The 14,278-nt window shown below is 35.4% G+C and overlaps 1 protein-coding gene across 1 annotated transcript in view; it reads right to left on the bottom strand.

The window, feature by feature from the left end:
* Positions 1 to 14,278, bottom strand: part of VPS13C (vacuolar protein sorting 13 homolog C) — a gene marked incomplete at both ends in the record, with an annotated part of 78,462 nt that overhangs the window by 44,092 nt on the left and 20,092 nt on the right. Inside the window, 19 exons of the mRNA XM_079540623.1 lie at positions 723 to 870; positions 1,721 to 2,025; positions 2,806 to 2,973; positions 3,268 to 3,371; positions 3,807 to 3,923; positions 4,308 to 4,455; positions 6,305 to 6,364; positions 6,510 to 6,586; positions 7,050 to 7,203; positions 7,712 to 7,851; positions 8,736 to 8,814; positions 9,184 to 9,313; positions 9,649 to 9,766; positions 10,455 to 10,581; positions 11,288 to 11,424; positions 11,767 to 11,881; positions 12,044 to 12,236; positions 13,221 to 13,363; positions 14,019 to 14,113. Of these exons, the coding sequence (XP_079396749.1) occupies positions 723 to 870; positions 1,721 to 2,025; positions 2,806 to 2,973; positions 3,268 to 3,371; positions 3,807 to 3,923; positions 4,308 to 4,455; positions 6,305 to 6,364; positions 6,510 to 6,586; positions 7,050 to 7,203; positions 7,712 to 7,851; positions 8,736 to 8,814; positions 9,184 to 9,313; positions 9,649 to 9,766; positions 10,455 to 10,581; positions 11,288 to 11,424; positions 11,767 to 11,881; positions 12,044 to 12,236; positions 13,221 to 13,363; positions 14,019 to 14,113 (2,558 nt within the window). The remainder of the gene's footprint in view (positions 1 to 722; positions 871 to 1,720; positions 2,026 to 2,805; positions 2,974 to 3,267; positions 3,372 to 3,806; positions 3,924 to 4,307; positions 4,456 to 6,304; positions 6,365 to 6,509; positions 6,587 to 7,049; positions 7,204 to 7,711; positions 7,852 to 8,735; positions 8,815 to 9,183; positions 9,314 to 9,648; positions 9,767 to 10,454; positions 10,582 to 11,287; positions 11,425 to 11,766; positions 11,882 to 12,043; positions 12,237 to 13,220; positions 13,364 to 14,018; positions 14,114 to 14,278) is intronic.

A 14,278-nucleotide genomic window follows, 5' to 3' on the forward strand; every position in this document is an offset into this window, starting at 1 on the left:
AGCAGAAAACAACAACAACAGTTCTTTAAAGTTGTAACAAGCTATCAAAGCGTACCAAAGTTTTCTAGCAAGACAGTTTTTTTGTCAGCACTCTCATCTCTTCGGGAAAATAACAAACAATAATAATTTTATAGGAACTTAAGGAATTAGCAAGGTTATGACTTCTTAAAGCTTTACTTACAGTATCAACACCTTTAATAACGTACCAGGAATTACATGCTACCTCATGACATTTTACCTCCTCTTTTATCTAAACATACAGTATACAGATTGCTAAAATACAGAACTTTCTTGAGATCACTGGAAGGTGGCAGGAAACAAAACTGGAGTTACTAAAGCAATTATTTGCAGATTTAAATTCCTCTCAAAAAGACACCAACTTTCAAAAGGCAATGCAAAAGACTCACTCAGAGAACTGGGCACAACAACACACAGTGTAAGTTGATCTTGTCTTACAACAGGGAAGAACCAAGACTGCTTGACATCCCTTTCAGTTCTCCCTATCTTTTCAGCTTAAGAAACGCATGCAGGGAGTTAAGTATTTAACAACACTCTCAAGCTTCAATATTTACACACATAAGTTAAATGCTATTGACATTCCTGAAACATTCCTCAGCTAACAGCATGTAGTTTGTTCCACTTTTGTGACCAGAAACATACATGCTAGCCTTACATCAAGTAGTATTATGAGCTTCTCACTGTCTTAATTTCATTAAACTTACATTCATTGTATCCAGATACCCTGTGATTTCCAATATTGGCAATTTGTGAAACCAAGTTGCAGCTAGATTTCGATGGACAGAAAGGCTCAAATTAATTGGGTGAAGTATCTGAATGTCCTGATGTGATAAACCTGTCTCCACAGTGGTTCTTAAAAGAAAGAAGAAAAAAAAAAAAAAAAAAAAAGAACATTAAAGAAAACAGTTAAATCATGCTATATATATATATTTTTTTTTTAAACTCAAAACATACTAAAATATCAAATTTAACCTCTTTAGGCATATATGGCTTCCTGAGCAGGGCAATCTTATTTCACTTCTCATCTATTTGTTCCTAGGTTAACATGTTAGTATGAGAGCTGCCCCAAAATTAATGCCTCCAATTTTATTATGTGGGCCTATGATAACAGAGGCAGATGGTGGTGGTACAACAGTATAGGCTGAACCTTCCCACCAATATAGTTACATTTTCTTGGATGGTGGCAAAGGGGCAGTCTGGCATGGAAGTATGGATGAAGCAATGGTGTGGGATTAAATTCCTTCATGTGGGAAAGACTGCATCCACTGACATCAATCACTGCTAGCTGAATGCTTACTGACAGTGGATGTCAGCACAGTGAGGTCACGTGTGGCACATTTCAGCAGTGGTGACAGTGACACGAAAGACAAGGAACGTTCCAGACAGCCATGCAGATTTTTAGGAGCACATCATGCAGGCTCTTATTCATCACAGGTAAAAAGCTATAGCTAATGATGATGACTACACTGAAAAAACAGCTTTTTGTAGTTGATAATTTGCTCTACCAAGCACCGTAACTGTGCTCTTTGCATATGCTGTACTTCCCACGGAAATAAATGGGAAACATTAATTTCAACTGATGTATTTTAACACCAAATATGTGACTGCCACTAACCACAATTTATAAACAAGTAGATTAGTGCCTTACAAAGCATTAATAATACCAACTAGCTAAGGCATTACTTGATGAAATGCACTTTACCTAGACAGTTTCAGCTTAGTCAGCTGCACATCCATTTTGTCAATGACTGGAGGAAGCAAATTGCCTTCTGGAGACACCAAGCTAAACTGGTTCTGAACCTTAATCAAGCCAAGATCTACTACTATAGCATTGAAGGAAACTGAGGACTGAGGAATGACTATAACTGGTGCTTTTAAGTGAATGTCCATAGCGAGTCGAAAGCTCCTTTGAGCCAGATCTTTCACGCTGGTAGCAGCCTTTTCTGCAGCTTGGACTGTAGCAGCACTCAGAGCCTCCTTAGCTGTCTGAAAGTTGTTCAAGAAGGTCTAGAATAAAGAGTTGAAGAGAAAGGAGAAATACAGCTATAAATAGGGCTTTTTCTTTTTTAATCTCAACTAATTTCTCATTTTACAACACCAATAATAACCAACATCAACTAAAAGTTCTGCTGCTTACTGTGTTAAGTTTTCCTTGAATACCTTTTCCCATTATATCTGTTACAGGGCCAGAAATGTACTAACCACTACAACCCAATGATTTTTAAACTCATCACTTTGCTTCCATTTCCCACCCACATTAGTGGTAAGGTTCTTTTATCTCGTTACCTTCCAAGGGATACGTTGTTTTAAAGCCCCTCTATTTTACCAGTGAATGCTAATACTTACTGAAGTCAGTAGTTAGTGGCAGAGAACCCACTAATGCTTTACAAAAGTCAAGATTTAGAATATCTGACAAAAGGACAAGTGATTTACAGTGATTAATTTGTAGTCCTTACAGGATCTTAATTTGCAGAAATTTTTTTGTCTCCAGTGTTAACTCAGTTACATTTGCAATGACCTCAGTCTTTCCCTGGGGCCTGGTGTGAGAACTGAAACGCTTTAAGAGCATAGGTGAGTAGAAAGGGCACAGAGCAGCCTCTGGCATTTCTAGAGCTTGGTAGTTTTTGACTTCCAAATCAGTTACAGTTGGCTTATCCAAGTTTATAAGTAGTACATAAGGAAATTTAAGCACACTCTTACAGAAACTCAAGTTATAAGTCTCTCTGAGGTTGCAAATAGGGAAAGCTAATGAATGCATCCCAAGTCACATAAAGAAAAAAGACTTACCAGCAAAGATACAAGAAATTTGTGAAGGTATACTACTTGAATACAGCCTACTTTCAAAGATACAGTACCATCCACTTTTGACATATCAGTATAGGCTTCTCCCTCAGTAGCATATGGATATAATATCAGACTGAAACTGAAAACTTCATCTCCTACTATAGATACAGCCTAGAAAGAAAGAAAAAATATACAGCAGCCATCAGTAGCTTTTAAGAAAGCACAAAGAAGAAACAAATATATTGTCAGTCTATCAGATAAGCTAGTAACAGAAGTCTTCTTAAGGAAAGTCTGTTTGGACAACAATTCCTCCAGTATAAAAGCCTTCATTCTCCACTTCGAGCGGGAAAGAGGTACTCATGTGAAATCAAGTATTTTGAAGAATGGAATAAGAATACGCATTACACTTCACTCGCACACACAAAATTAATGAAGAAACAATTAAGACTTAAAAACTTGCTGTACTTTTTTATGAAGGGTCCTCGTATCAACATCTGTGACAACTATGTCTTTAAGTCGGGCAAAGAAATCCGTTTGATTTGACTGAAGAAGAAGAGATGAATCAAGACCTGCCAAATGAAAGAACAAACAGTAGTAGCAAAGTAACACCTAATTTTGGGGCAAGGGGGACAACTCAAAAAAAACTGATAAGACATTCCCCTCACCATTCCTAATTAAGTAATATTGCTACAAAAATTTCTGTTCTTCATCCCAAATCAAATTTAACAAATACCTCAAAAAACATAGGCACACATATATTAAGGTAAACCTACAAACACTTGATTTCTTCCTTTGTTTTCAAATTAGGACTCAGGTAATTTACTATTTCTACAATAAGGGACACAGTAACTAAGAGCTCTATTATATCCAAGGCATTTGAGACTTATAGAAACAGAAGGAAACAACAGAAACAACCCAAAGAGGAAAACAAGGAAAAAAACCACAAAAAACACAGTTGCTTTGAAATTAAACCACAAGGTCAGTACTAACAGAAAACGTAGTACCTTGAATCTTGATTTCTGCAATGTTCTTTGTATCATCACAAAGATTTAAACAAACAGCATCCAGCTTGGCAAAGACCTTGAAGGCAAAGACATCCTTATCCTTCGAAGGTCTCGTCACTAGAAAAGACAGGAGGTGTTTTTCCAAGGCACAGCACACATGTTTTCAGTTAAACTCCCAAAAGCACAGGAGGCCTGTTTTAGTTTAGTGATTGGCATTCCGATGATTCAATATGACTTCCTACAGGTTCTTTCATCTCTTAGCATGTTAGAATCTGCTCCTCTCTGGAGCTATTATCTTAACATAATTTTTAGTTCTCTAGGAACAGTAAGATTTTCATCAGGCTTTTCTCTACAACAGTCCATCAACACATTGAGGCACTGTGACATAAGCCATGATCCCCACCCAGCTGGGCTAAACTCATCAGATTCTCTAGCATTTCATCTTTTTGCCAACATACAACATATCCACCCAGACCCATTCTGACAAATGCATAAGTATACCTTTCTTTAATGAAAGGTCATCTTGTTGCTTTTCTTCTTTAGTTGGTGTCACTTTGCTACTTCCTGATGGACTAACAGTTGCCAGAAAACTGACAGCAGACATAAGGGCCTCTGTATGCAGCAGAATGTTAAGTGATGAAAAAGCTACCTGTTGAAAACATGAGACTCCACATCACAAAGTATTGGTAACAAGTAAAAAAAGCACCCAATGGAACTGTAATGCTACGGGAAGTGCAGCAATGACAACATAGCAGAGAAGTTCTAGGCTGCAGCAAACAAGGGTATGCACAAATGCAGCAGCAATGGACACAGAAACAAAAGGAAGAATCTAGTTACCCTTGGAAGCCCTCAGGTACAAGGCATCTCTAATAAGTTACTCTTACCTCCACTGCCAACCCTTAAATGAGGCCTGGGAAGGGATGGATCCTGGCTCCACCCCTTCTATCACTCAGGTATATTACATTGCATGCACATGAGCTGCCCTGGGTTGGCCCTCCTTTCCCACCAGGTGATCAATCACTTTTTCAAACCATAACTTAGCATTTCCACTACAGGAGCACAACAATTTCTTAGAAATAGGGAAGTTAAACATATCACCAGCAACACATAATAAAGGGAAGAAAAGTTTTTTGTAAAGCAGAAAAATGGTAGGCTTAAAAAATAAGTCAATCTGACAACAACAGCCATAACCACTAAGTTATTGCTTCCTCAAATGACACAAAATGAATTTAGAAGCATTAGAAGAGAGGCAATTCCTTCTCAGATGACTAATTTAAGAAGACACATTGGGATTAATGTAGTCTAACTTAAATCAGGATTCAGTTCGCTCAAACACTGTGCTCTGTCAAACTCAGACTCCTTGCATGCATAACCCAGTACAAGACGAAAGGATAAGAGGCAGCTGACTGCCATACAGATACTCGGGATAGAGAAATTTGTAAGCAAATAGATTAAGGGAATCCAAAACTACGGATAAACCACCGCCTTGTAGTTTAGCAAACCAGATGATCCACTTGAATCAGCTTGGAATAGAAAAGACCTCAAACCCAGTTCTTACAGACACGTAAGCCTTACTGAGAAGCCAGAATACAACACTTAACCACATAGAGTAAGTGGAGTTTCTAAATATCAGCATTCTCCCATAAAGTGAAATCAATCAGTTCCATCCACTAATATTGAAATAAACACGTCATCTCCTGCTAGAGCTTCAGGAGCCAATTCTTAATAAATAAATAAATAAATCCAGTATTATCTGAACTTCCCTGATAAAATCTGCAGATACTCTAAAACTATGTGGCTAGCAGTGCACACTGCAGGGGAGATGGACCAGATGGCCTTCAAATGATTTCAAGGCAGGAAAAAATTGGTCAAGATGTTCAAAAGGGAGGGAAATACCTTTCAGAGAAGTTATTTCTCACCAATATACTGTTTTTACTTAGAATGAACACTCAAAAATATGCCATCAGCACAACAACCAGAAGTTAAGAAAGTACATATTCACTGTCATTAATTACTGCAATACAGGATGTTTTGAGAGATTATGTTATCATTCCAGAGAATGAAAGAAGTGGAAAATAGTATCACAACAAGCTCCTATTTCACAGCAAGAACTAGAACAAGTTCCCTTTTCTAACAAAAAATAAAACACTCTTAAATGTACATAGACTTCATGGCAAATTTAACCAGAGTGCTGATTACACAGATCACAATATTTAAATATTCAAACATATAAATATTCAATTTGACAAGCAGCATAAAAACCTCTCCCTCTGCTACATTTTTCCATTATTAACATTTTACATGCTTGAGAAGATGACACACACTTATACTATTTTAATTTTATCCACATTAGCTTGTAACTACATAGACGTTCTCCACAGTTAGGAAATAGACCAACATACAGCTCTTACATTAAGGGTATAAAAACTGACACATGCTTATGAACTTTCAGGCTCCATGGTACAAAAGGAAGGAAAAAGAAAAAAATCCCTACTCACTTGAATTTTCTGTTCAGTGTTGTCAAATACAGTGTGGAAGTGTGGACCATTTTTGTCAGCCTGAAATGAATGATTAGCATAGAGGTTAACTCAAACCACCCTCCGGGCTCTTAAAATATAAAATATCTTCTGTAAATAGAAGGTCAAAGACTTTGTTATGTTTAAACAAACAAAAAAATCATCCTTTAGAAAGATTAAACTTTACCTTGATATATTCCACCTTCAGAAGGTCTAAGCCAGGCTTATCTGATGAACTAATTAAATGAAGGGGTGCTTTTTTACCTGTAACGTACAAGAAAACAGACCCAAAATACACAAGTTAGTTAGATTTCTCCTTTCAGTGAGCCAGTGGCATTTGTGCCTTGAACGCAGGGGTTAGTTTTCAATGTAGTTTGTTAAAATCTACTGCCCCATGACACATGAATCAGTGGTTTGTCTTCAAGTCTAAACCAGCAAGTCTGTATTCTCTATCCCAAACTATCTGTTTATCTGCTAAGCAGTATTTCACTTATTTATTTATCTGCTAAGCAGTAAGGTGGCAGTCCACAACTGACAGCTGCACAACTGAGACAAGCACTGCCAGTGGAAAGTTGCATAATACTGAAATATGGTGCATATGGTGAAATATGTTTATGGTAAAACTAGAGCAATGTCTGAATATTATGGAGCACAGAAAAAAAGGCTACTATATATATATACAATATAGGCTACTATAAATACATACAATATATTACTCCTACATTACCTCCAATTTCATAGTAATCCAGGCTTATTGTCTTCAAATATGATACAGCTGCTAAATTAAATGTTCTGACAGTTGCTTCTGTCCCAAGATGCATTACATCAAACACAAGTACTGTTTCCTCAGTTTTTTCTTGCTTGGTGAGTTCTAGCAAAACCTGGATGAGTAAGAAAAAAAAAAAAGTTCTGCCATCTTTTTACATAGAGTGTTTTCTTTGCTCAAATCAACAATGAAGGAATGCTATTTGTATTAATGCCTTGTTTACACCTGACGGTCACAGACACTTTATGGATTTTGCTCTTTGTGGGTGACCTGCCAAGTTACCTGCTTTGTTCTTCCATTCCATTTCTTTTCTGGGGAAGGGATGAAGTGGGTGCTGGTGTTAATATAAAATAATAGTTCCAGGAATGGGCTCTTTAGATTTTTTTGTTGCTGTTTGTGTTGTATTACACAACTTATACACACACTTGAAGAATATACATTTTATGTACTCTTCTCTGTGTTTTATAAATAAAACTGATATATACACACACACTTATATTTTTACTTTGGTAAACATGTGTCATGTGTCCATAAACTTGGACAACACTGGTAATAGAATAATGGGTTTTCTTCTAGTAAGTAGTCTTTATATAGGAGATTAAGATAGAATTAAAGAGACACACCTCTTTAATTTCAAACTTCAGTTGAAGATCTGTCAGTTCCTCTTTAGCAGATTCCTTGCTTCCTATTTCTTCTCCTTTTCTAAGTGTCCTATCGCTTTGTTCACAACTTTCTTCAAAATCAAAATATTCTTCTTCAGAGTCTGCAGAACAGAGGTGACCTCCTCCTCAGTAAGCTTTTACCAGGAACAAGGATGGATCTCTCCCTGTTTCTTTCCCATTCTAGTACCACTTAAATCTAATCTGACAAAGCACACTTTTTACATCTATATTGCCTTCTTCCCATTAGATGAAAATGGCAAAGCAACAAAAATTGAAGCTCTATTGAAGAAAGCACTAGAATTTAGTTGCATAATTAGATGCCACTGTGCAAATTTTTTTCTGGAACAACTAGGAAAATAAACATTCAAATCCAAAGCTTCAATCTAATTTGCCATTTGCTAGTCTTGCTCTGTATTTGCAGACAGAAGACCTTGACTAATGCAAAACATTTCAGACAGCACTCCTGTAACGTTTGCAGCAGTATTTCTGCCATACCCTTGCTACTTATAAAAGAATATGTGCTTTGAATACGTTATTTAGCCTTTGCCATGTGCTTACTTCGAAGTAGACGTCTTTAACATCAAACTCTTCAAATGACAGCAGTAGACCTGGTTTTGACTAAAACAGTGTAATTCACTTTTGAAAAAGTTTTCTCAATTCTCTAAAAGACGTGGCATGACATCTGGATAATTGCTGGATTGCTAATCACATCCTAATGCAATTGCTATTAACAGCTCACTCTACTTATTTAAGAAGTTGCGTATGCAGAATATGAATTTATTTCAATAAAGAAGCTTTTTTTTTTTTAAAAAAAAAAAAAGCATATGTAGTATTCCGAGGTAACAACAGCATTTTAATAATCTTATTATCCAAGTTAGAGACAACTGTACTCATCCCTAGTGTCCTAATAGCATGCTTTAAGACCAATACTTGCCTGAAAATACTGAGATATTCCATAAATTTTGCTATGTTCTTTCTTTCTTACCTGACACCATTTCTGCTAAGAAGTGGTGTGTAGGAAGCAATCCTTTGGCATCAACAGGAATTGTGGGAATAGTTGCTGCCTAGAGTGAGAAGAAAAAAAAAGTCAGTTTTTAAGTTTTCATAACTTGGTATGTTGAGTTGCACTTTCCAATGATGATAAATCTTTAAGCTGGTCTTTCATTTATTAGACATTTGAGTTTGGGCAATATTTATACTGAAGCCAACATGACAGTGACAAAGCTAGCTCTGTTGGAATTAGCCAACATGTTCTGATGTTAAGTCGCAATGAAGACACTTTGCACAGCTCAGATGAGCAACAGATCTCGTATTTCAGATAAAAAAAGTGAGCAGACATTAGGAGGAATTCATATAACAATCACTTTGATTCTGTTGTCAAAGTTTTAGTAGTAGTAGTATTGTTTAACTTTTATTATTAATATTCAGCTTACCTTTGTGCTTGGAATTGAAACAGATGACATCTGAGGCAATGGAATGCTATCAATCAGATCAAAAATCGCCTTGATTTTCTGGTCAGAAACCCTGATATGCATCAAAGGAAGCCCTCCTGACACTTTAAACCTTAAGAAAAAAGAAATCTGGTTCTAAGACAAAAGAAACAGTACACACCAATTCTTGATTTAAAACATTACTGATACTGAAGTCAGATCACAGTAAAGCTAGTGAATCTGCATTAAAAGCAAGTGTTGCACCCATCAAAATCTCAAAATCAGGTTTTCAGTCATTCATTTAGTTACTTCATTAAGGTGATCAGGGAACAAACAGTGAAAAAAGGCTTTGTTAAAAGTAGTAAGCTAACTAAGACATTGATGTCTTCAAATTCTGAAGTATTTTTTGTTCTTTTCTGTATGTACACAGTAATTAAAAAATAAACCCTCTCAACATTAGTACATTACTTTGCCATTCTTGTATCTCTTTCCACCATTGATTTTGCCAGCTGTATATGAATATCCATAGGCTGTAACATATGTAAAGTTGACGAATGCTGAAAACGAGCCTTCTTCCAGTCTTCACCTGCAAGGATTAAATCCATTTAGATGAAACACATTGCTTGCTAATTGCTATAATTAAAATACTGTGAGTATTCAAATAGCATCCCCAAGAAAAGCTGAAGAACCCACTCACAAACCAAAGCAGTCAGAACAATTTGGGTGAGATGTTCTAAGGGCTTTTTAATAGATTTTCTACATTCCTTAACAATACATTGACTTGGCACTGTTAAGCTCAACTCCACACTAAATGATGCACTTGAATACCAAAAATTTTTTAAAGTAACCTAGCATTTTATCAACCATAAAACTTAAGTCCAAATGAACTACTACTAAGGCCAACTTCACCCATATTTTACAGCATAGTAAAGATAATAATAATTGTATGTGTTTACGTTGCTCAAAAGCAAAATAAAGAAATAATACACAGACCTACAACCAAAACACAAGCAGATGTTTCAAGAAAAACTAACAAGGAAATTTCTCAGCTTAACACTAGAAGAGGTGGCTGTTTGTTTGTTTTTAAACTAATCTGTTTACTTAAATTCTGTTTTTTTGTTTGCCTTTTCTCTTCAAAAACATATTTACTAATGACAGAAAGGTGTACTTCAGCAATCCTCTGAGTAAACAGTTTTTCAGTAAACAACTGATTAATAGTTCAAAAGCATTTTAGTAAATATTTAATTATTAGTTTAAAAGTTTTGTTTTAGTACCTGCTCTTCCAAAAAGAAGTTGCACATTTTTTATTTCCACATCAAACTTGTCATAAGCTTTGTCCATAATCTCTTCTAAGGATGAAAAACTAGAAGCTTCACTACTGCCTTGGTTCATGCTGTTCAGCTAGAAAACGTAAGAACAAGATAAGTATAAAACTCATGCAAAATATTAGTTCTAGTGATGGTGAAAAAGACGATTCATGTAACTTCCTGATAGCCAGTTGGATTATTATAGAGAACATACCTTGATTACTTTCACACTTCCCTCACCAAGGCTATTAAATTGTTATTTCTGATGGTGCTATCAAACCATACAATTCATGTAATGTGAAATGAAGTCTTATTATTAATTTAAAAGTTTATAGCTGAAGTACAAACAAAATATTTAGTCAATTAAAAGCAAGTTAAATAATTGCCATTTTTTATTTTCATAGAAGTAACAGAATCAACTTTCAAAATCAAGTAAAAAACATATATCCTCTTATATTAATAAGAGGTACCTCATTCTAAAGATAAACAAAAGGAAAAATAATCACATTTAGCTAAATATATTATTAATTAAAATATTATTATCATGATTTATCAAAAAAGACAATGTTTCTGGGGCAGGTTACACAGCTACATCATAGTCAACCCAACAGCTCTGAACACTGACAGAACTGCTGACTGCAGTTGATTTTTTAAGCACACTAGGTGAGAATACTTTTGCAGATGCACACCTTCACTTTCTGATATTCACAGTTTTACGTGACAGATATGTTGAGGAAAAAAAAAAAAAAAAGACTATTTCCTTCTTCTTCTGTGCTTATGAAAAGAGATCATTCACATACCTGAAATGTACCAAAATCTAAGATCAGCAAATTTGAATTTTCATGGTAGAAACCTGTCTGCGGAACCACAAGGTAGGAAGGTTTCAGATGAACCTTCAAGTCAAGGACTTTCCTCATTTCGATAATATGAACTAATCCTACAAAACAAAAGAGAAGGGACATTACAATTGAAATGCGACTCACAAGAAAACATTTTTCCAGGTCACATACGAAGAAATGTTATCTGAAATATAACACATCTTAGATATAGGCTGACTTTTTTAAAGGTTTGTTTTCCACCTAAACCAATTGCTCTCCACTAAAAGAACATCCATTATTCTAAGTTTAAAAAAAAAAAAACAAAACAAACAAACAAACAAAAACCCAACAAGATAAAAAAGACGTCTAGTAATTCTATTTAGCCAGCAATCAACACACAAAGTTTTGAAAGAAATATTCTATGATATTCGAGGCTTTGCCTCCAGTGAGATGTCCCTTACCTGTAGCAGTTCTTTCCTTGATTTCTTCGAGCTTCATTAACGTGGCTGATGTCAATCTTTCAAGATCCATTCCCTTACTTGTCTGGAAGAATTCTACCATTGCATTTATTGTTCTCTTTTAAAGACAAAGAGACAAGAATTAACAACATATTTTAACAACATAATGATAAGCAATTCAGAAAAAAACTACAAAATAAATCTTAATCGAGCAAAGAGAATGAAAGCAACAGTTAAAAAAAGAATCACAAAAGAAAGAACAATTTTGATTACTACTTACTGCATCATATTTTATTTCCACAGGCTGTGATTCAATACTAAGACTCTGATCAGCAGTACTATCTTCTGGATTAGTATTAAACTCTATTTTCAGTAGAGAAGACTTGCTGTCCGCAATGGAAGCCACAAGAGATGGTATAATGTTTTCCTGTCTCAGGCCGGTAACATACCAGTTTTCAAGCTTTGCTTCCACCCTAAAGACGACAGGTGGGTAATTACTATATAAATTAGAAACTGGAACAGGTCCATCTATGAGGAACAAGCAGTATCAGAAGGCTTTTGATAAAGGAAAATAAGAAATCAAGCTAGTGTCACAGGACTAACAAACCACATGGTTAACTCATTGTAACATGAATAAACTGTGAAGAAATAGGTAGGAGCCATGTTCTTCACAACAAGGGTGATATTTTCCTTTCAACTGCAGTTATTAGAAACAGAATTCTTTTCAGGGTGCTGGGTCTCTCTTGCTGGAATCTCTCTGTGGACCACTTCCCGCCAAGTAAACAATATGGCATACATTTATGTAAAATTTGTACAGCTTTTCTGGGGGTTGTGATCACACCTTTAATAAAACTGTTTTAAGCAAAATATTTCCACAGTTCACAACTCAGCTGGTGACCCTATGCATGAAGTCAAAAGCTAAAGGAACTGCAAATGAAAGTGTGAACAAATGCAGACTCGTTCTCCGGACACTGAAAGCATTCTTACATCACTGTGTAACAATAACTTGTGCTCATTATTTCTGGTGTGATTTCTCTCAGAAGAGAAAGGTTTCCACGTGCTGGCTTATATGTACACACAATGTACACACAGGCATGGATTTTTTTTCTGTAGGAAGTAAGCCACCTCACATTCAATAGCTTGGCTGGAACGTGTTAGCTAAACCATTGCACACTGCTTAAATAATTCCCAGAGTTCATATACAGCACTTCAACATATAAATTCAATAAACAACTCATTCACATTCACACAGCAACAAATAATATTGTTTTCCTCATTCCATTCAATATTATTCACCAAACTGACAATATCTTCTAATTACTAGAAAGAATGAAATAAAAAAAAAAAAAAAAAAAAAATCCATGTAAAAAAATAAATACAATTTTCAAGAAAAAAAAAGGTGTAAGAAGTTTGAAAAAAGTAATATTTCTACAAAAGCAAAATATAAATCTAATTACTTAATGGCTTGTGCTCCTGGGCGTTGTGATATTTTTGTACTCAAATCAATTATCTGTACTTTAAGAGTTTCTGCCACATTCTGGTCTTCTTTAATTGTAAGAGAAGTGCTCACCAGCTTCAATGTCACAATATGGGCAATATACTAGCAAAGAGAGAGAAAACTGCAATTAGTCATCTTCATCACAAAAGTTTTTCTGAACTCCTAATTTAAATGAATCTAATGCAATGTGGAGTTATGGCTAAACCAGCAGCCATACATCCACATGCAATAACCTCAGTTTACAGAACCTTCAACCCTCACCAGACATTTCTCTAATATAAAACATGGTATTTCAAGAAATACTGAGTCAATTTGAATTTTTTTTTTCTTCTAAGAACTCACAGGGGTTTTAAACTGTGAAAGCAAGTGTCAAAAACATATTTTGTCTATGTACCATTTGTGACTGTGTCAATCAGCAAGTTAAGAAAAATTGAACCATACTCCATAATCAATTTGAAGCCTGCACATTTCCATGTGGTATTGACAAAAATGAAAGCACCTTTACAGTTCACAGTTTGTCTAAACCAAGAAATCAACCTTTTCCTACACAAGTGCACTGTTTGCATTTTGCATCTTCTTTGTTGGTCACAGATGCTTGCTGCTGCTCTACTCTTCTCAACCTGACAAGCAGGTAAGCTCACAGGACTGACTGTACAGAGAATAATACAATGTTGCCACTTAGAATTCTGAGCCTTCCCATGGGAAGCACAATAATAGAAAGATTTGTTTTTAAACCATCCCCTTAAAAGTTGTTTACCTGTTTCGGTAAGGAGAGGTGATAGGAGCTCTCACTATAGCCAATAGCAGTAAAAAGCTTAGCCTTCTCTTCTGGTGTCATTAGTTCATCGATAGCTAATAAATAAATATATACATACATAAATAAAATCCACAAAAGCTTACACTTCAGCTAGCAACTATAACCAATTTCCCTCCCACTAGTTTTCTACTGTACTTAAGTTCTGTTGACACAAAGCTCTATATTATATTGCAGTAAAGTCCACTTTGTAAAATAATAAG

Source organism: Tetrao urogallus (genome assembly GCF_951394365.1).
Source record: "Tetrao urogallus genome assembly, chromosome: 11".
NCBI classification, from domain to species: Eukaryota; Metazoa; Chordata; class Aves; order Galliformes; family Phasianidae; genus Tetrao; species Tetrao urogallus.